This window comes from Polyodon spathula, chromosome 4 (assembly GCF_017654505.1).
Source record: "Polyodon spathula isolate WHYD16114869_AA chromosome 4, ASM1765450v1, whole genome shotgun sequence".
NCBI lineage: Eukaryota > Metazoa > Chordata > Actinopteri > Acipenseriformes > Polyodontidae > Polyodon > Polyodon spathula.
The window spans coordinates 28,092,755-28,115,788 of NC_054537.1; the positions used below are offsets into that span (position 1 = coordinate 28,092,755).

The 23,034-nt window shown below is 34.8% G+C and overlaps 1 protein-coding gene across 1 annotated transcript in view; it reads right to left on the reverse strand.

The window, feature by feature from the left end:
• Positions 1-23,034, reverse strand: part of LOC121314371 (peroxidasin homolog) — an 89,056-nt gene that overhangs the window by 37,109 nt on the left and 28,913 nt on the right. Inside the window, exons 2-7 of the mRNA XM_041247552.1 lie at positions 12,071-12,142; positions 7,622-7,693; positions 7,342-7,413; positions 3,342-3,413; positions 1,806-1,877; positions 1,330-1,499 (exon numbers count right to left, since the gene is read on the reverse strand). Of these exons, the coding sequence (XP_041103486.1) occupies positions 1,330-1,499; positions 1,806-1,877; positions 3,342-3,413; positions 7,342-7,413; positions 7,622-7,693; positions 12,071-12,142 (530 nt within the window). The remainder of the gene's footprint in view (positions 1-1,329; positions 1,500-1,805; positions 1,878-3,341; positions 3,414-7,341; positions 7,414-7,621; positions 7,694-12,070; positions 12,143-23,034) is intronic.

Consider the following 23,034-nt stretch of genomic DNA (forward strand, 5'->3'; position numbering starts at 1 on the left):
TAGAATATTTTTTTCACTTGGAAGTTATGGAGTAGGATGTGTAGATAAATGAAAAAAAAAAAAATAAAAACTATTTTAATGCATTTTAATTCCAGGCTGTAAGGCAACAAAAGGTTAAAATTTTGAAAGGGGGTGTAGACTTTTCTATAGGCACTGTATATATATATATATATATATATATATATATATATATATATATATATATATATATATATATATATATATAATCTCTCTTATACATATACATATCAGGTTCAGTTACTGCCGATTTGAACATATGGCAACTATACAACAGGGTGTGCTCTTGCAGTGGCATGTTCATTCACTTTGTACCTTGTTTTGTTAATTAGAAACATAGTAAAAATAAAGAAATAAAATAAAACAGAAGGCTTCCTATGTACAAAGAAAAATGGAAAGTATACCCTTGAAGAGATATCAAAAGAAATCATTCAACCACATGCTTTTGTTCAAAGTTATGGAGATGGACTAAAAGACCTACACTAAATACACAGCTTTAAAATGATTTACTGTACTAAATTATTGAGGGAGTGTGGCAATGTTGCCCTGACCCTGTGTGTATTTCTGTGTTATATGTTGCGTGTGGTGTGTTAACGTTGGTGTATAGTCATTGGTACACGGGATATAAATGGGTTTGTGTAACAAGAGTGTTTAAAATGTATATTTGTATTTAGGCACGAGGATTGCACACTTCATGTGCAGGTAAAATGTAGTAATATGTGAACACGGGAAATTCACTAGATTGATTCACGTGCAGTTGTACTGAGACAGTCTCGGTACAGCTGCATAAAAGCTGTTTTCACTCACTCTGGGTTGTGTGTATGGTGAGTGGAGAACGGGTAGGGAGACGGAGAAAACAAAGAGAAGTAAAAGTAAATAATTGATTTAAACTCACAGTGTTTGTCTGTTCGTCCACTGTTTGTTAGTGTCTGTTTCGTGTAGTGTTAATCCGTTTTGTTTGTCTGTTTATTTTGGCCTCAAGTGGCGTGTGCTGTTTTTATTTAAATATTTTATTTTGTTTATTAAATGCTGAGCGCAACCAATCGCTCAGCTTCACCAAACAATACGTCTCTGTCTGTTTGATTATTAAACTGCGCATCAGTGCCTTCACCATTTCAAAACCTGCGTTCTGTGTTGGTTCCTGTTTCTGGTCTGACGTCATCCACTACAGCGTCTTTGTGACAGGGAGCAAGTGCCTACTTGGCTTTTATCATTGCCCCCTGAAGTTCCCTATGCAGCCATGAAATACAAAATATGTGTAATATAACACCAAAAGGATGAAGAACGTGTCCCACAACAAGCTTTACTCACCACAGTTGAACTCTTCTGTTGTTACTGTGGCAACAGACCTGCCCTGTAAACTCCTGGGATGTTCACAGGTGGCTGCTGCTTGAGTGTTGCCATTCTTTATATATTCTTTCATCAGTTCAGCCAACCACATTAATTCACAGTCACAGACTAGGCCATTAGAATCCAATCGACTGCACTCACGTAAAAAAAAAAAAAAGTTACTTTAAATCACAACTGTGGCTTTCAGAAAACGAGGTGTGATTCGATATGCTTTAAACTACTGTAAATCCCATCTACTTCATTTACATTATCAGTATTTTGATTTATAAGAAAAGAAAACACACAAGGATTTTACACATTCACAAAAAATCACTGACGTATTCAACGAAAATAAAAAAAAATAATAATTAAAAATCCATGCACCTTAATAAACAGCGCTTATTACAGTGATATGTGAAGAACATTATCAAAATCCCACAGAGTTTAATAAAACTTACAGTCTTTTTATTGAATCCAAATTATCAAAGATTTCTGCTGGGATCCTGGTCAGTTTATTATTATGAAGAAATCTGATAAATAAATAAAATATGTTAGATCCAGGATAATAAACCTTGCTTATCAAATAGGCATCTGATGTGACTGAATGAACTTGAACAGTGTGAATAAACTGTTTCTCAGCGAGTCCTTATTTTCATACTATTTGAAAACAGGGGAGTCAATAGAGGGCGTATTTCTTATGAAGGTTTTTTTTTTTTCCACAATAAGAGAAATTATTGTTATTACGTATTTTTTTAAGATGTTTGAAATCCCACTGAGTGGTTCTGTGCTTCCTCTATTGGATGTAGGAAGTGCAGCAGAAATAAATTCTACATAAACAAATATGGCATTTCTTACATCAACAAAGGGAACCGTTTTGCAGGTTAAAGGTTATACTTTGGTGAACCAGGTGTACTTAGAGAATGAATTCTGACAGCTATATTAGCCACAGTGGTGCTTTGATGACTTTTACAGAAAGAGTAAGCAGGAATACCATGAGGCCAATAATACTGTGAACAAATCTTGTATTTATTTGCCAGTGACACAGAAAAAAAGCGCATTAGCTACAAATATCTTAAGTCTTGTATACATCTTTCAATTCATTCAGATATTTTACATGTAGTGGATTTTTTTAAGTAAAAAAAAATACTCGCAAAATGCTGTTACCTTTTTTTTAATGATAACAAATGTGAACGTGTTTCTTATCTCTTTTCTGCTACAGTTTTCTTGACATTAAAATTCCTCACTAACATTTTTTCTCTCATGGAAAAATGGAAAATGACACTACCTGTAAAATGTTCAGACCAGGCTAAATCAACTACTGTATTCCACACGATTTTAAATTAGTTTTTTAATCATTTGAAAATAACTTCCCCTGAACCAGGAATTTCTAAACTGCATTAACCAGAATAATATTGTCTTTAGTACTGTATATATAATATATAAATTATTTATACTGACATTAAAAGTAAAATGTATTGAATCAAAATTTGTATTACTGTACAATGTTATGAATCCACTGGCTGTAATTTCAGTATGCACAGGATACTATATCCACTTTCCTGTAGAACCACTGCTGTTTCACAAATGTGGATGGGATAATCAAATAATCTCTGCAAGGCTTCTGAATTGGAAATTGATCTGCCCATTCAATCTGCCATTGGATTTAATTAAATGCAAGATTCAAAAATGAGATCCAGTAAAAAAAAAAGTAATAACAATCACAGTTGCACTGAATACAAAAAATACATTTTACCACTAACAGAATGTGGTTATGCCGAGGTCCTGCATTGCTAATGAATAAATATGATTACTAATCAATTAAGAAATATGGGCTTGAGATTTACAATGTATAAAGCTACAAGTTAAAAGGTCAGTCTTTTCAGATATGTTAGCAATGGGCCTTCTTGTTTATAGAAAGCAAAAGGCAAGAGTTTAGAAAGATAGTACAAAGACAGACACACAACAAACAACATGTCAGTTCAAGCATTACTTACAATCGTTCTAGTTTGGGAAGGTCACTAAATGTTTCTGGATCTAGTGTTTCTATGTGGTTGAAGTGAATGTATCTGTTGAAAGAATATTGCATGTTAGCATTAGTAAAACACCAAGGTTTGGATCAAAGTGGTTCCACAAGGGAAAACCATTTTCAGCTGCGAAACTGAGACCTACCATAAATGCTTGAGCTGAAACTTTGGACAGTGATTTGAATTTCCTTCATGTCGTTTTATCCCAAACTGGTAAACCAGGTCTAAAATGTACCTTAAGGTAAAAAGTTTCAGTTGTAAATGATCTAAGGATATACTATGAAAAACGAATAATACATGTAGAAATCAGGACTTTATTTTATTTTTTAAATTTTCTATTAAAATGTTGACATATATGTCAACTATATGTTTTACTAAAATAATTGTATGTTTTACAGAATGTAATTTAAAAAGAACCATGCACACTGTCCACTGCTTAACCACAGTATCATCCTTCTTAATGGAATATTTCATGTACAATCCAAATATTAACCAAAGGAAAAAAAGCGATTTCCTGTTGAATTCAAGTATTTGATAATCAACCTTCAATACATTCTATACTAATCAAATGGCAATTATATGAAGTGCCTCTTAAAATTACTAAACATTTCTCCAGGATAGATATGATGAGATCTAATGTCTTGTGAGATCTTTAAGTTGCTAGATCGCTGTGGGTGTTAAACATTAGAGTCTTAAATCAGAATCCGTGCCCAAAGTTTTCAACTGTGGGATTTGTGGAGGGCATAATCTCGTAACGGCTCTTAACAAAATAAAAAAAAAAAACCTAAAATAGACATCAACTGTGACAACTGTCTATATTCAATTGATCTAAAGAGTGGTGGTTAAAGATACTGCGATTGTTTAAATATTAAAAACAGGACAAAACCTGAAATTTTAATTTTACTTTTAAGACAGAAATGCTTTTTTACAAATGTTCAGATCAATTGAAAGATAACTTTTTTATGCAATATTATCATTATCTAGTGCTACACAACTATCACATGCTTTCCCTCTACACTTTATTGCTGTTTAATACCAGGAAGAACAGAAAAAGCATAATAACAAAGGTAACAACAACCAACGAAAGTGTTGGTGCCACAATTAACATTTAACCCTAGAGCAACTATATTATAATAACATTTCCATGCTATAATACAAATACATTTTAAAAAAGAGATTAAAATGGCATTACACAACAAGCAATGTTTCTTTTTAAATAAGCAAATGTTAACAAGAAGCATCCATGAACACCATAAAATATTTAAAGGAAGCATGTTCTTTAAGTCTGTCTTCAAAAGCCATACCTATGTTTAACCATGAAGTTATTCTACTATATATAGTAATATTGAAACTGTAGTTACTTTTTTTAATTAAGACTATCCTGCAATCTTATATTTTGAGGAGAAAAAATAAATAATAATTTAAAAAAAAAAGTGGTTTGCTGCGCAATAGTAGAAATGTTTAGTTGTTTTGGTTGAGGTTTTTACATTCCATGTTAATATGTGTTCAAGATACAAGGCTCAAAGACTCATAGGACCCTATTTAACAAATATGTGCGCAGCTGCTATCTCTAGGGAAAAAATGACTGCATTTGCAAAGCACTGTGATAGCGCACGAAAACGTCATTTTCAAGTCGGGTCTCATGCGTGGGCTAACGCACATGAAATAGCGAATCATGCGCCCAGCCAATCAAAAGCACAGTGGGGGGGGGGGGGGGGGTAAGGTTACAACCAATAACAGTTCAACATTCCCTTTAAGAGGACCTGTGCGTCTGCGACAGCAAACAGAGGGTATTTTGAAACCAAAAAAAAAAAAGAAAAACAAGCGTCGCAAGCAAGGCTATAAATATTTTTTGGCAGTCCGGGGGAGGGGGTTTGAAAAATTTCGAATCAGGAGTTGTCCTTAAGTTTGCCAAGTGTAGCTCATCTTTGAACCGTGAACACTATCGCTGCCTTAATTATAAATGCTTTCCTGTTAAAAAATACACTGATGGTACACATTTGCGTCTTATACAACAATATTAAAGTCAGCATTTTTCTATTGGTCAGCATGTGTACTTGTGAACCAGTCAAAAGGCTTTGTCTGACCTGCCTGGCACTTGCAGCATCTGCAGCCTCCAACACTGGTGCTTCAAGATCAGGATCTGCTTCCCTCAAACCATGTAATCTTTCTCTGTAAATTCAACATCCATTAAGGAGAGCTATGTTGTGTAAAACACAACAAGCCAGGATGACAATGCTAACCTCCTGAGAAGTGTACTGTAGTGTTCCCCCTGAGAAATCCAAACATCGGAATCGCACTTTGAGGATTCCAAATGTCCACTCAATTACAGTACAAGCACATTTAAAGATACGGTTATACCTTCAGCAGAGGTCGTGGGGTTGAGCCCCTGTCCCCTATCAACCAGCCTCTCAGACTGTCATACCGCTGAAACGCAGCTGCCACCTGCGAATTAGCGAGGATAAACAAGTCATGAGCGGAGCAACGATCGTTTGCATACACACTTGTGATGTAGTTGCTTGCATCACAGATCACACATTACTTGCACGTTGACAGAAAAGGTACCCTTGCGATTTACATAGAAGTGCCTATTCTGTGTTGGTAAGTGTACTTTAGTGCTACAGGCAAACAGTGTGCTCTCTGCTTGTCTCCTTCCAGGTCAGCCTGAAGCAGTTGGCAGATGTCAGTGATTGTTTGTCTGTGAGGCAAAATTGCTGCATACATTGGGTGCCAGACAGGCTCAGATAAATATTTGGGGACATCTCCTCTTCTACTCGTTGTCTGGCCACATAGAAATTATTATTATTATTAATATTATTATTATTATTATTATTATTATTATTATTATTATTATTATTAGACACCCTTATCTAGGGTGACTTACAATTGTTACAAAATCACAGTACAGAGTATCACATTATAAAGTATCACATTAATCCATTGCGCACTCCATATTTCTTTTATTTCTCTTTTTCTCTCGCTTTTCTTTGCCTGCTTCCCAGGTAGTTTCTCCAGTATTTATAGTTGACCATGTCTTTTGGGCAGAGTTTAGACCTGGTTTTCACACGCTAACACTGTTGATAGTTTGCTAAATCGCTACATTTATATTTAAAGGAGGACACTCCCCAAGATCAGCCCATGTGAAGCAGTGACGCTAACTTGCAGAGTGGGCACAAAAGCGTGTGTTATTAAATCACGCAGGCGGGCAAAGTCTGTTTGCCAACAAGTGCGCGTGATTCTGGTCCGCTAACTGTCTGCAAAAGTGTTTTGCGATTGTCTTAGGGGTTTGCAAACTTTGCTAAATAGGGCCCATAGTATTAAAATGTAAAATGTAGTTATTGTTTTTAGTAGCATATACCATTATTGCAATTGTATTATTATTACATTATTACTTCTTTCATTACATACTTACGTTTGTCAAGAACAGTTAGCATCTCAAGCAATGTGCTACAGTCTACTTAGCCAACTTGGACCACATTTACCCAAATGAATCAACCCTTAGTAATTTGCAAAGTAATTTACCAAAGGATAACACCAGTTAAAATACAACAGGAAACTATTATTTAAGATAGAAGTGGATTTTTTCTTCTACCTGGCAGATGGTTCCTTATATCCTATTTACCAGCATTACTTTAAAAGTGCTGCAACGACAGACTTACATAAAAATAGAAACGCAAGCTTTTCTGAATAAAAACAAAGCATACTTATTAGCATAATCAGAGTGATATATTATATCAGATCGAATGGTTTGTAAAGATGAAGTCAAATGGAAACAGATAAAGAGATCACCAACACATTTACCAAGCAGTGTTTATACAGCCCTACAAATATGAAGTTAGTACTTTAAACAGTACCTTAAAAAACGTCACTAAGGTGTTTTTTTTAATTTGGTACAAAGAGGTTTTACGTTAAAAACACTGCAGCTGGGAAGTAGAGAAGCTCATCTTGCAAGAAATGGATATTTACTTACAGCTGCTCTAGGGACACCAAACCTTTAAATGCATGCTTATCAATTGCATGGATTTCATTCTTGTACAGGTAGCTGCAACACAAAACAACAAGGTCATCATATGTCTGCTTTTACTTTCCAAGACAAATGTTATAAGTGTATTTTCTGACTAGAGTATGTTTGTAGTTGTTACCACTACAGTAAAAATTGCATTTTCAATCCTGCTCAACTAAAAGAAAAAAAAAAGAAAGGATTGTGTCCAATTACTATTAACAGACAAAATTGGATGATATTAACTTACAGGTATTTCAGATTGTCCAGGTCATCAAAAGCTTTTCTAGGAATCCTCTTAATGTGGTTATTGTTCAGTAACCTGCAAGCAAAAAAATGCAAAATCAATTATTTTGGCAACAACAGCAGACTCCTATATCACACAGTAACAATAATTACTTGGTAATGTACATAGCTTGAGGATTTGTATTATTTTTTTTAGATATGGTCCTTTCTCTGTAACAATTACACTAGAAAAGCAATTCCAGGAACAGGCAAGCATATTATATATATATATATATATATATATATATATATATATATATATATATATATATATATATATATAGTTTTGTTAGTTTGTTTTTTGTTTTATATTTTGACGAGTGGGGAAAAAACACACACTTTGAAATTACAGAATGTTTAATTGCAGGCAACAAAACACTTCAGGCAAACGTAGCAACTAACAGAGGACTGTTAGTTGTACATATGTACTGTTTTAGATGTTTTGCAAATATGTCCTAGGAGACCTACAATTAGTCACATTTTGAGTACTCCATCTGTATTAATAGGCTTCTTTATGATTTTTGGAAAATAATCGTGAGAAATATCAGTAAATTTGGCCCATAACACACTCTTATACAAACATTAGACAAAGAGATAAGCCAATTCTATTTGTTGGCCAGCTAAATTTCCTTGAACAGAGCGATTAACAATAAACACTATAATTCGTTATTTTTTAGAAATACAGCCATTCAAAGTACAGCATTTGCTCTTTTTTTCTCTTCCATAGCTGCTCTATTTTTTGTCAATTTCAGTAAAAAAAAAAAAAAGAAAGAAAAAAACACTCCAGGAATCACATCAAGTGAATGTGAACTGACAGAATTAAATGTCAGGTCTGACGTAAGAGAACTGCAGCTTGTCCAGGGTCCCATGAACGACAAAGGAATTTCTTCAATGTTTTACTCATCATTTCATTTAGTCCATGGGTTGATGCAAATTGTAGAAGCATAGACTTCTTGTTGTTTAACTTGTGGACCAATTACACATTCTACAGTATTTCATTTTTTAACATCAACTTTGAAGTTTTTATGGAAACCGTGGTGGCCTTTCAGAGCAAATTAGGAATATCCTACTCATAAAAGGTAAAGTTTAAGTGTGTTATGGATGAGAAGAATCTGTTTAACTGTTACTAAAAATGCAATGGATTGCATTTAGCATTTTGCACTATGCAGTGTACAGTGTGTAATGTGAAAGTCTGGGAACTTTTAAAGTAAAGCTGCACCGATAACAATGGTCACAGGAAGAAAGCACTCTTAGTTAACAAATTCAATTTGTTGTGTTTTTATTATGTACCCTTTCTTATAGTCCCAGTGCAGTATATTTATATACTCGATAAAATATTTCAAAATAAAGAAAAATGTTCAATGTAAGTCACATCTTTATTTTTATTATGTCTAGCAGTACAGTAGTTGTATCATGTTAACTTGATTGTATTTCATCTTTGCAATGTTAAACAAAAGTGCAAAATATAATTAGTAAAAAGCATATTTTCAGCTTGAAAATGTAGAATCACTTGAATCCTTTAAGACCCAATATGAGTTTTGAGAACAATAAGCTACTATAAACCAGATGAACATAGATGGGCTGAATGGCCTCCTCTTGTTCGAAAATGTCCCACTTATCAGCGCATATACATTTCAGGTAAACAGATCACATGCCATTTGAAAATATATCAATAAAAATATATACAATAGGTAAAATGCTTATGTTTCACATTTTCAAGAACACAGAATTGAAATCAGTATATGCCTGTTTTTTTTTACATGGAATATCGATAATCAGAATTGGTAACTGGAGAAAAAAAAAAAAAAAAACTGTTAGCTAAGGAAAAGAGTTTTCTGTCTCTATACCCCATGAACTCAATAGAGCAGTCACGACAAAGCCTAGGCACCAACATATATTACATACAGTGTTACATAACCCTGAAAATATAAACTCAGTACCTCAAATATTCACTGAGATATATGAAGGTTTTGCAGTGGGGCTGGGGCCACTTTGTAAAATGACAGTCACAAATTAACTTGCGGTTGAGAATAGACAATATAATGACATATTAGCTTTCCTCACAGGGATACTTAATAACTTTTGTAAATGTAAGACCAATAACATGATTTAAGGAATGTCCAAACCAATACATTTGAAGTGTACATGCTGGTATCTGCTATTTATTGCCAAGGGGATATGAAGGGCTATTACTCACAGATCTGGAGAAAATGAATTTAGGTTTGATGAGGAACTGCAGTAACAGGATCTCTAATGTTGCAACTCTTTACAGAAAGTGTGTAAATAATGAATGACACAGAATTTAGACTGTTGAACTAAATGCTTATGTAGACTATTGTATTTGTGGTTTCTAGAGATGTTTGAGGGTTTTGAATACTACATTATGTACATGTACAGTTAACAAACACTAGACTATTAATTATATGTCAGAAATAGAAATAAAATGTATATATTAAAAAAGGATGTTTAACAAAAGGTACAGTTCAACAAGAAAATCAGTGTTAATTCATCAGCTACTTCAGTGTCAGTTCACCTAAAGTTCGCTCAATAGTAACCAAACTCACTCAAAGTCAGACTACAGCCTGTAACGATTAAATTAGATAAACTATGAGCAACCGAAACAAATACAAAATAAAATGTAGTTACTTTTTTTTTCTAAATATGTAAATGTGACAGAGATCGAATGATTCTTGGTGTTAGATCTCCCTCCTGACCTGTCAGGGCGATGTGTAACGGGTACCCTGGTCTAAAAGGCATGACAAATTATTCCCATGGGTAGGTGGAAGTGGGCCAATTAGAAAAGGGGCAGAGCTACGGTACCCGAACTCAGTGACCCGAATGGGGAAACGGCGTGGCATCCGCGAACTGGAGAAGTGGATGGGCTCGTTAACCAAGGAGTCATGAGGGAGGGTATAAATAGGGGTCGTAGAAAAGTAATCTGTTGCTTTGCAAATGGTTGGATATAACCTACAAGGAGACCGTACTACTGCTGGAAACCGTGACTGTTTGTCTTTGTTAGTGTTGGTTGTAACTGTTGTTTGTCTTAACTAGACTACCAGTAACACGATCCTGAGCTGTAGCGCAAGCCAGCATCAACCCGGACATCACTTTCACCCCTGCATTTCATGGAGAACTGTATTACACCACTGGCACTTATTCACTGTCACTGAAAACTGTGTTTGTGTTCTGTGTTAGTATAGGTGTACGTGTAAAACTGGACTTTTGGTTACAGGTCAAACCTGGGTATTACAATTACAGAGTGATACACGCCGCTGTATTATTAACATAATCCAACAATTATTATTTACACGTGTTTGCTTTATGGCTCTGGACATTGTAAATCTATCAATAAACGCCCTTGTACCTGGAATTCATTGTCTGTCTGTTTTGAACCCGCTCTGCACTGCACTCACCTGTATCTACTCACCACTTTGCCACAGTAAGCTATTCTTTTTTCCCCCGCACTTCTCATTTGAGGACGATTAAGTAAGGAAAAGAAGTGTGCATGATCTTTTGCTCTTTGTAAGTTTAGAACAGTTTAGCTTTTTAGTTTCTAAAAAAAAAAAAACATGAGGTAACTTTCAAAACTTTATGATTTTATCTGCAGTATTTTAGAAATTGTTTTAGAGACAAGCACTGCAAAATCCCAGGAACATAGTTAGCAGATGAGTAATGTTTATTTTTAATTCAGCATTCTTTTACATAAAGGTAGCGCTGTAATAATCTATACTTTAATGTACTGACGCAAACACTGATGTCAGTTTTGAGGAACGCTTTCCTCTGATTATTGCCATATGTACACAGTTGCAACCGATTCTGATGGGGGCACCATGTTGAGGACAGTTGTACCAGAGGAATACCACAGGATAGTCAGCAGCAGGGAACTGGGTCACACTTTATTTTCATAGAAAAGGTTGCATTCTAGAATATTTTGATATTCAACTGTTAATTGTAGGGATAAAACTTTTGTTTCCTCTTTTGCAGCCAAACAAGATCAGTTAACTAGCATCCTATTAACTTACCCGAACAGTATTTTCTTCACCTATGTTCCATTTCTGTTTTACTCCATACACCTTAATTTAGGTCCTCTAATAACCTGGTGTTCCTACCTACAGTACTGTTGGGCAATCTATACCTAACCAGTCACCTTGTCTTAAAAATAACTCCAATCAGGCAAAATCTAGGGTACCATTAAGCAGCGTCAAGTTTTGAAATACATAAAAGTTCCCCTTAAATGTAATTCCAAAACACAGAAAAACTATACAAATCTGATAGTGAATGTTCACATAGACAAGAATAAAATTAGGTTTTGAAATTAATTTGCCATGTAAATGCTGCATTTGGATTTCCTAATTTGATTGAGGCTACCAATGCAAAGCCCCAGTACTGTGCATTTGAAATCATTGATACTCACAAGGTGTTCAAGTTCTTCAGCTTTTTAAATGCTCCAGGTGTTATTTCTCTTATTCTGTTGAATCGGAGGTCTCTGAAAAATATTTAAAATACAAGGGTTGTTTTAACACAATGTGAATCACATACATTTTAAGACTCATTTCAAATGGTTTACAGGATTGTAACGAAAGGTTTATTGTTAACTATATTTTATGGATGTTGACTGAATGTCTTTTTTTTAAATTAGATGCTGCAAAGGATATAATCCAAATGTGATGAGAATTACAGTACATCTGCATGAATGCTAGCCTAAACCCCATTTTTAACAACATATCTAATAATTATTCATCAAAACATATATTTCAGCATTTTAATAATTTATGTGAATGTTCATTTTAAATAGTACTTCCACTGCTTCATCTGGACTGTAATATTACTGGAAACATGTGGCATAACCACAATTCTGTCATACTGTACATTACATTATACATGTCACAGGGCTACATTTTATTATTTGCTGTCTCGTGCATGATGATGTTCTCCCATCACCACAGAACCTAAACCTCTGGGTGGGTGAGGATCCCTCATGTCCTTTGTGTTCATTACCTGCAACATTAAGGCACATTTTGACAGGATGTAAGGTGGGTCTTAGCCAAGGACAGTTTACTTGGCACCATGACCAGGTGCTGCAATGTTTGGCCTTAGCATTGAAAGACAAGCGTAACCTGACCAATAAGTTGCCACCAGTTCCATCAAAGAATTACACAAAAAAGACAATATTCCTCCATCCAGGAGATCAACCACCAAGAAAAGGTGTTAAAATCAAGCCTCGCTCAGGACAACTGGAAGGTGCTAGAGATGCTGGCAGATGTTGGTCAACGGCTTATTTTTCCACCTAAGATTGCCACCACTAACCTTCGACCAGACATTGTCTTGTGGTCTGGATCAGCTCGGCTTGTTCATCTGGCATAGTTAACAGTGCCATGGGAAGATGCTCTGGATGAGGCGTATGAGAGGAAGAAACTTTGTTATGCTCAAGTAGCTGCTGAAGCAGAAAAGCGAGGATGGAGAGTCCGAGTTTACCTACTGGAGGTGGGTTGTCGAGGTTTTGCGGCACACTCTACAACCTGGTTTCTCAGAGACGTCGGGTTCAGTGGCCAAGAGTTGCATTGTCCAGTGAAGAACTTATCTGAAGCAGCAGAAAGTTGAGCTGAGTGGGGGATGGAGGGGGGGTGATGCTGGGACACCAGAATCACTGTTAACCCCTCTTGAGGTGTCGTGGGCTAGTCAACAAAACACCGAGGACGGAAGGTGCCCACTTGAATACCCCAGAGATGTACACTACTTAGCTCAATCTAGACGGTTGTCATGCTGATGCGCTGGAGGCAAAATGAGCTGATCCCTGGAGCCAGCATTACACTTCAGCAATCAACACCAGACAGAAGGATATCTACATCATCAGATGGAAAACAACGCAAATGGATGGAGATGCAGATCGATCACATTAGTTTACTGCAAAGCTAAGGCTTAGTTGGTGCTTATCTTGGCGAGAGCCAAGTTCCAATCAGCATGAAGTTCAACATCTACTCTCATGTAATGGAAATCATCAATCAATCATATTACTGGAAACAAGCAGCATAACCGCAATTCTGTCGTACTGTACGTTACATTATACATGTCACAGGGCTACATTTTATTGTTTGCCGTCTTGTGCATTCTTTGTGGGCCAGGCCTGTAATGTTGAAAGTTGTCACACAAGATGGTAGAATTTAAAGTAGAATTTCAGTGCAAAACTGTATTGTAACTGCTTAAGATGTATGGCTTATCTTTCAGCTTAATCAATTTCAGATACATGTTCTTGGTTAAAATTGCTCAAAGTATCAGATGTATCTGAAATTGATTAAGCAGACAAAATAGGCCAAATGCAACTGTGGATGCTTAAATGTTTAAAAGGTTACGAAAGGATTACATACATCCACTGAAGTGCCCTGGGACTTTTCATAATCTTTTATACTATGCAATCTGTTTTTTAAGGTATACTTGTAAATGTGATTCGAATATCCCAAGCCTGAGAAACACATGTGAAACATAGCCGTACCAAAATTAGAAAACGTGTAATTATTAAGAGAAAATCAGTAGTTGTTATGACATTGTAGCCCCATAAGCTATGTGCTTGACAATATCCTAAATTGTTTTCTAAACAGAAAGCAAAATTATGTCTATGCAGTACTTCTGGTCACTTTCAGATTAGTATTTACTTTCTCTATATCTGATCATTTGTAGAAAAGTTAGGTTCCAGTAAGTCTTAAAATTTCACACATAAATTCTAGAAAAAGTCCATGTGTGGCCTAAAAAGTTAAACTTGTACACTAACCTTCCACTCCGTAAAGAGTAAGTAGCAGGGTTCCAAAAATTAAAGCGTTACAGGTCCCCATGTGTTGCTACAAATGTTTAAATAACGTACCTGTAATTTTTATTTTCATTGTTGACATGCTGACAACGTTTTACACTTACAACTTTAAACTCTACGCTTTTTTAAAAATGGTTGCTCTAGTGCACTGACAGTGTAAGGATTATTTCCCGCATAGTCAAACAGGTAAGACAGCAATAACGATCCATGATGTGGTATGAAATTGAAAACCCACAGCACTTTTTTTAAAAAATTTTTTATTGCTCTTCCTGCCATGATTTAGAGCACAGATCTCAAACCCCTGTGCATTAGAGCACCCATTTTGAAAATAACTTTGAAACAGACTTTAAAGTTATAAGTGTAAAGAAACAGTCAGGATGTTAACTATGAAAAAAGAAATTATAAGTGCATTACTTAAACAGTTGTAGCAACACATGGGGATGTGCAATAATACTTACTCTTTAAGAGTAGTATATTAGTTGAAAGGAAAATCTCTTTGAAGAGTGAAATCTATTAAAGAGTATTAAACCAAGAATAAGCAAATAAAACATAAAAAATTACAATTGATTCAATTTTACTGCCTTTTATTATGTGATTATTTGCTTTATATGGAAATGTATAGAATAAGTTGTCCTTTACACTTTGCATTTTCCAATGCATTTCAACAGATTAAATGTGTATATTTTTCCAATACATCACAAACGCATACTATATAAAGTGGTAGGTTTAGTGCTTACAAACTAAGCAAACACTCGTAAACAGTCCTTTGTAAGTTTTCAGTAATTAAATGATAAAATATTATATGGCAAGAATTTCATATCTTTCAAGAAATGAAAACATACTTTGTTTACCATGTTTATCTAATCCAAAGATTAACAAGTACAATATGTCAGTGACATACCTTCCCTGCCATATCTCGAAATTAAAAATTAAAGCTGTCAGTATTCCAAACAAACAACTATCCTACATAGCTATTGCATCTGACAGAGAAACCTTCAGAGGGGATTCTAAAATGTAAGCTTGTTCATGTGTATACAGGTTTAGCTGTTGCCAACAAGATCATTTGAAATTATTAGAAGGTGTCATTTCAGTGCCTGTTCTAGTCTCGATCCTTAAGGAAAACATTCATGTCTATGCAAAAATGCACAAATCTAATTCATATTTGTATAGTACATGTACAATTTGTTGCACTTTGCTGATTTGCATGATTTCCATTACATGAGAGTAGATGTTAAACTTCATGCTGATTTGAACTCGGCTCTCGCCAAGATAAGCACCAACTAAGACGTAGCTTTACAGTAAACTAATGTGATCCATTTGTATCTCCATCCATTTGCGTTGCTTTCCATCTGATGATGTAGATATCCTTCAGTTGCTGTTGAAGTGTAATGCTGGCTCCAGGGATCAGCTTATTTTGCCTCCCCAGCACATCAGCACACACAACGCCTGCGATGCTGGCTCCAGGGATCAACCCACTGTGGTCTCCCCACAACATCAGCATGACAACCGTCTGGATTAAGCTAAGTAGGGTAAATCTTTGGGGTCTTCAAGTGGACACCTTCCATTCTCTGTGTTTCTTCAACTAGCCCATGACACCTCAAGAGGGCTCGACAGTGATTCTGCCGTCCCGTTCCACTTCAGCAGCTAGTTGAGCATATCGAAGTTTCTTCCTCTCATACGCCTCATCCACAGCACCTAGTTGTAAAGAGCTGTATCACAATTTCCTGCAATTCGGAATCTTTAAATTCAAGGTGATGAAGTAACAAGTGGGAAAGACAGCATTTACCAATTATCTAAAAATCTCACAATTTTTTATATGGATTGTGAAGGGAGATTTATTTCTAGCCTCCAGCCCAGTACCGAGAAACTACAGTGCTTAGAAAAACATGTTATTTAATCTCCTGTGCAGACTTTTTAATCCTTCCCTAAAATAGATGGTCTTTTCTTATAGAAAAACCTATTAAATCCTTTTGTGAACTATCATTGACTATTCAAAAAAGTAGACAGTGTTATAATGATGAGAAATATGCTATGTTTAACCTAAATTTATCATTTTAATTGTACAGCTGTACTGTTCCACTAACCAAATGAAAATCACTGGCGGAAAATTGGTGGAGAACCTAAGCAACAAAACTAGTGGATGAACCAATGTGTCTGCATCCAAAATATGGAAGTATTTAGATCCTTCTCTTTAGTAACTATGGAAGCTTTGTAATTGGCATTAACTTGATTTGAAGACTAAATGTAAATTTTTCCAATGCTAAGTCTGTAGTTTATTTCTCAAAGCATTCAAAACACAAATACAATTTATTTCATGAATTAGTTGATTTCATGATTTAGTATTTTAATCCAGGGCAAAGTATGCCAAAAAATAAGCATAAAGAAACTGTCTTGACTCGAAAAATGGAAATCTGGCTCAGGGCTTATATCTTGGGGTGTTTGGAAATATAATGTAACAAAACTTGACAAATAATACTCATTCTTTACTATTGTATCAAACAAAGTCATATTTTTCTAGATTTTTGTATGGCATATTTTAGTATGATATATATATATATATATATATATATATATATATATATATATACACATATACACATATGTAATATTTATATATATATATATATATATATATATATATCTATTATATATATATATATATATATATATATATCAGTGTAAAAATTTTTGTCTAATGTTGTGTCAAGTAAAAAAGTAATTAATATTTTGGTTACTTTGGGTATAATATTTGTTACGTCTGTCGACTCGTCTAGAAACATGTCGTTTATTTTTGCAACATGTCCTGGAACTAATTATAATTTTCATTTCTTGTCATCTATCAACAAGACTTTCAAGTGAAGTATTTAGCCTTCATCTGTACAGCCGGTAACAATAACGCTTTTAGGTAATCTAGCAGTATCTTTTCTGCACAGGCAATATTTCTATTGGAACCAATTAATATACATGTTACGACATTGTTTACTGCACTGGCAAATGCATTGATTTTTGTACCAAATACTTTTGTGATTATATGCTGTCTTTTTCTGTTTGTACACACAGTTGGAATATCTTAGTTTCTTAAGTTATATTTTAAATATTTCATGTCATTTTTTTGACAACAAAGGTTTTAAGTGTTAATGGGTTTCACATACTGTATAGAGATTTGAGTCCATTCAAAGTTCTCCAGGCTCAGCATACCTGGTCCTTTTGTTTTTCTTAACCACAGTAGTTGGGGTCATAAATCTGAATATTCTTGAATCCCATAATGCCCATTATATATATATATATCATGCTTGGGGTGGTGATAAGACACATTTTAAATTAAGATAAAACCAAAAACTTTTATTGTGTATACATCTGCAGTGTAATATAAACCCACATTTATTTTAAATGTACTGTTCACTTATTAAAAATAAATTGCTCATGTCAGTTTATTGAGAATTTCTGCATCGAGAGTGGCACTTTGAAACTCAAGGACTGAGCACAAGCTAATGATGTGGATGGACTGGGTGGAGTTTCAAATAACACTGAGGCAGGCTGGAGAGCAGCTGCGATGGATGCTGAAGCTGCATCTTCAGGTGAGTTTGTGTCCTCGTTATATGCGAGGCATACATATTCAAATTCCTTTCGGGTCTCAAAAGATGTTTCTGTTAGTTATCGGACACCCTCACGCTCACGTTGTGCCATATTAAGTTTAAGATCAAATCAGACTTTACGCACCAATCCGATTGCATTGTCAGGACACAGAGCCTCAGTTTCCTGCAGACGCTCAGGGAGTGGTGTCTGGCCTTGTCTTTACCTGCTTTTCTAAGAGTTTTCTAGACTGACAGGAATACATTATTGGTGGTTTTAAACTCATTGTCAGCAGAGATGTTAAAACTTCTACTGTTAAAATATCCATTTAGTCTAGCTCTTCGCGTTTTACAACTGGAGACTGAATACTGGTCGCCAGTTGAACCTCCTGCACTGGCATAAAATTCCCTTAAAGATGTTGAGATTTATTGGAGTTAAGTCCATATTTTTTTTCTTTAAGCCAGTCTTTAAGTACATCCCATGTTTGTTTGTTTTTTTTTCCATCTTTGTTTACTTCTATTTCATTTAGCTGTTCCTCATCTACTGTTATGTATCCTCTCTGACAGTTGCTGGTGCACTTTATATATATATATATATATATATATATATATATATATATATATATATATATATATATATATAGCAAGCCATGGTTTACACACACACACACTTAATTGTTTGCAGAAGTATTCACCCCCTACCAATAATGTCACATTTTGTTGAATTACAAATAATGTATGCAGTTTTTCAAACAAACGTTTTTTTTTTATTGAAAGCTGTAGTGTTTAAACTGAACACTGTTACATGAGGAGGAGGTTAAATGTGTGCAAAATTTGCAAAGAAAATGTACAAAATGAAATGTACTGGTTGCATGAGTATTCAGCCCCTTAAGTCAGTACTTGGTAGAAGCAGCTTTTGCAGAAATTACTGCTATGATTCTTTTTGGCTAGGTCTCTACTAGCTTTGCACAGTAGGGTGGAGAAATTTTTTCCCATTCTTCACGGGAAAATTGCTCCGTAGTAGTTTTTCGAGATTTACGATTATACTGTAAATTTACAGTATAATCGTAAATCTCGAAAAACTACTCACTTCTAAATCTTTTGTAGTCATTTTTGTATTACTTTAGTATAAAGTATGTGTATATATATATATAGTGTGTGTATATGTATATATATATACACACACACACACACACACACACACATGAAGGCTATATTTACATCCTGAGCCATTAAAAAAAGGCACAATACCACAGTAGTTTACATCATGACCTGCTTTATATCATGAATTATGCCTGCACAGAAATCATGATATAAAGCAAGTCCATCTGTATTTGCAAAACTGGCACACAAATTAGGAGAGCTAACGGAAGGCCTTGTTTGGAATGACTTACACTCTGCAATGTATTAATTTGTGAATTGCTGTGAGAAAAAAAAGTCATAGAAAAGGACATTTAAAGAGTATCTACTTTTATAATACATACTTTTTTGATTTTATTAACATTTAATTCAATATATTTAGTTTAAAAATGCAGGAACAAATATATCAATCAACAGCAGTATTGTGATGAATGAGTAATGTTTACCTTTTCACTGCTCCTTTTGAAATTCTATGCTGAACTATAACATGTAATTTAACATCAATGTAGCTCTTACATTTTCACATAGGAAAGAACATGTATTTGATTTTATTAAACTTTGTGGCAATGCAATTCAGTGTTTTTGCTTATTCTGCTTACTTTCTCATTGAGGTGAACACATGCTGTAAGTGTATGTATTGACAAGCTGATCCTCACGCAGTGTGTAGATAATAAACTTCACACATGACCCGAGTTATCTAACCAGCAGCCATGTGAAGTGCTAATGCTGCAGTCTCAGAAAGAAAAAATAAAGAAAAAAAGTCCTTGTTGTACTACCTAATGATTCACTGATTAGGATGCATTTCTTCACTGGTGGATATAGTGGAGACAAATGTACTTACTGTACGTCCTTCTGTGCGTATATTTGAACATGAGCAGGGTTTTTCACATAATTGGAGAAACTCTTCTCCAACTGCAAAAAACCTGATGCATAATGGTAACAACTGATTTATGACCAGAGATATGTCAATAAAAAATATCATAACAATTGCAAATATGTTGAAAAAAACACATTTTGGGGATATGTACAACCAAATCAGGAAGTGTTGTGTTCAGTAACACTTTAATAAAAATTGAACCCCCACTTTTGATCCAAGATCTTAAGATCAGAAATCCTGTGCCTTTTTCCCTTAAGTTAATGATTGCATGTGAACCATGTAGTTCCTTACTATTGCTCTGTGATGTAGTGCTTTGGAAGACTTTGTTTAGCAACCTTTTCCCTGCAGTGACAAGAACAATGCATTACCAATTTATTGGCAGTATACTGAACAGAAACTGAACATAATCTTCCAACACATTCTACTCGCTGTATATAAGTGACAGTGCTGAACTAAATCTTACTGTGCCTACCCATCAACCATTTGGACAAGTTTGAAACTTTTTTTTTTTTCTTCATTTTAACACTAGTGGTTCCTAATTTAACTGAATGCCATAATTTAATGTGCAAGATAAATGTCCGTGACTACACATGACCACCTTCACATAAAAAGCCCCAGCAGTCCAGATGTATCTTTTGGTCAGTGGCTTATTGTGAAAGGTGAAGGTGGCTTATATTGACCGAAAATGAGTGATACAGACATAGCACTCATAAAGTGAAATTGAACTGCTTACCTTTTAATTTTAACATCTATTCCTTGCCTGATGTAAAAAATAATAATTAAAAAAAAAAAAACCTTTTTCCTTTCTCCTTTAAAAATCATGTTGTGCAATGGTATATTCTTTTTGTGCAGAATACCGTGAACAGCCTCTGCTTGCTTATGATTAGACAGCTGAGCAAAACGTGACAGATATTTGACTCTCCTATTGGTTAAACTTAATGTCAGTACCTGCACCTGAAACAGACAAAGTATGTCCCACCCAGCTAACTTATTATTGAGCTACCGCAGAGACAATGCAGATATTCAATTGGTTGATCGTATCGCGGAAGCCATTCAGGAAGAAAAAAAAGTTGCACACGTACAAACACAGCATAAGCGAGCAGCGCTGTCAACAGACTGCTGTGGCGCTTTTGTCGGAAAACGTGTTTAAAGCTTTCTTTATTTTCCCACGCTACGACCTGCCAGGAATGTGTTCACAACCCATAATTTAAGAACAGCTGCCACTTTGAGGACCACTGATCTAACCAGTTATGTCGACAACCAAGTCTGAGACTACCTCTGAGTAAGTTTCAAACTCGACTGTTGAACTCAGTAATGAACTGTTGAGTGTGGATGCAAATCGCTTTAAGCACTTTTAAACAGGCTTTGAACCCTTAACTCGGTTCTAAAACATTAATGTGGCCAGGGCCTAAAAGACTTCTTAAAATAGCGTACAGACAATGATTACTGTACTGTACCTGAACTGACAGTTTGTATGGTAATATTTACTAACTTGTATATTATTTTTAATTTTAATTATTATCAGTTTTATTATTTCTATAATGTATTATTACTGTACTGTATTTTTTTATTCATTTGTTTATTTTGTTAATTACAGTACAGTATTATTCATTACATTAATTACATGTTTTTTTGGGGTTTTTTTAGAATTCATTTAGCTGAACATTTTTATCCAAGGCAACATGAATTACTGTATTAAATAATTAAAATACAGAACGTTACATACTGTATAGTAATGTACAGTACTAGTTACACTGTTTTACATTGTTTCTTTTGTAATAAACCTTTATACTATATACATTATATATGTACACTAATCAATTAGTACCATACTAGGTTTTGATTTTTGGCGAGTATGTGCATGTACATGGTTATTACATACCTCGGCTATAACATACTGTTTTTACGGTCGCAGTAGGCTGTATCAGAGTTTCATTGTATTATTATCTATCTGTTTCTGTTCTTAAACTAATGCCTCATGAGCTACATTATTATAAAACATTACTCAGGTCTCACACCAGGACCAATGCACTCACCAGTCATAATCAACCAACATCACCATCTCCTGTACAATAATATCATACTCTGAGAAGGGTCCAACAGAACACTACCTCATGTGAAATAAAGCAGTCCATGTGTAACCTTTGTATAGTTTTTTCATGGGTCATTAATAAATAAGGCTTTTTGTCAAGACCTGCTGTTGCTAGGACATAATAAAGGAAATGTTAATAAAAGGTTTCTCCCTCCTACCCATTCAAAGTAATCTGTCAATCTGAATCTACAGCTAGTTCAACCAATGAAAACAGTATGTATTGATAGAGGTGTAACCAATGGTTGAATACAAATTAATTTTCAGGAATTTACTTTGCCTGGTGCTGGCATTCTGTTACATACTGTATGGTTTTAATCAACCTCATTCCCTCAAAAAATGTTTTGTTAAATCAGAGAAGTCGGTTTACTTTCAAAATCTCCGCCCACGCCGAGGCAAGTGGTCGAGTGTTAGAACTGAACTGACAGAAGAGAATGACCACAATTTAACTGATGCAGCGCACAGGTACAGTAAATCCTATGCACCATTGCCAGTCCCTTCATAAATTAATTAAAACATATGTGGTAAATTAAAGGGAAACAATTACATTTCAAAGAAAATCTTGTTTGCATTACTTTAATAGGATGTACATGGTATATTCAGTAGGAGTCAAATGGTTAATATTTACAGTATACCGGTTAAACTCTATCCGACAAGATATCTTAATTCCTTGACTTAACCATCAGCAAATGTCCCTTTCCAGACATATTAAAAAACTCACGCAAATGATTTCATTTGTTCAAACTTTCTTTCCTGAGTGTACCCAGCTTTCTCCTTGGAGATTAAATTTGAGGCCCTTCCTTGGCCACAAGCCAGAGCACATGTTGGGTATTTTATTTATTTAATATTTTTTTAAGGCTGCATGTAGTCAGGAATCCATGCTCTCTCTATGAAACCA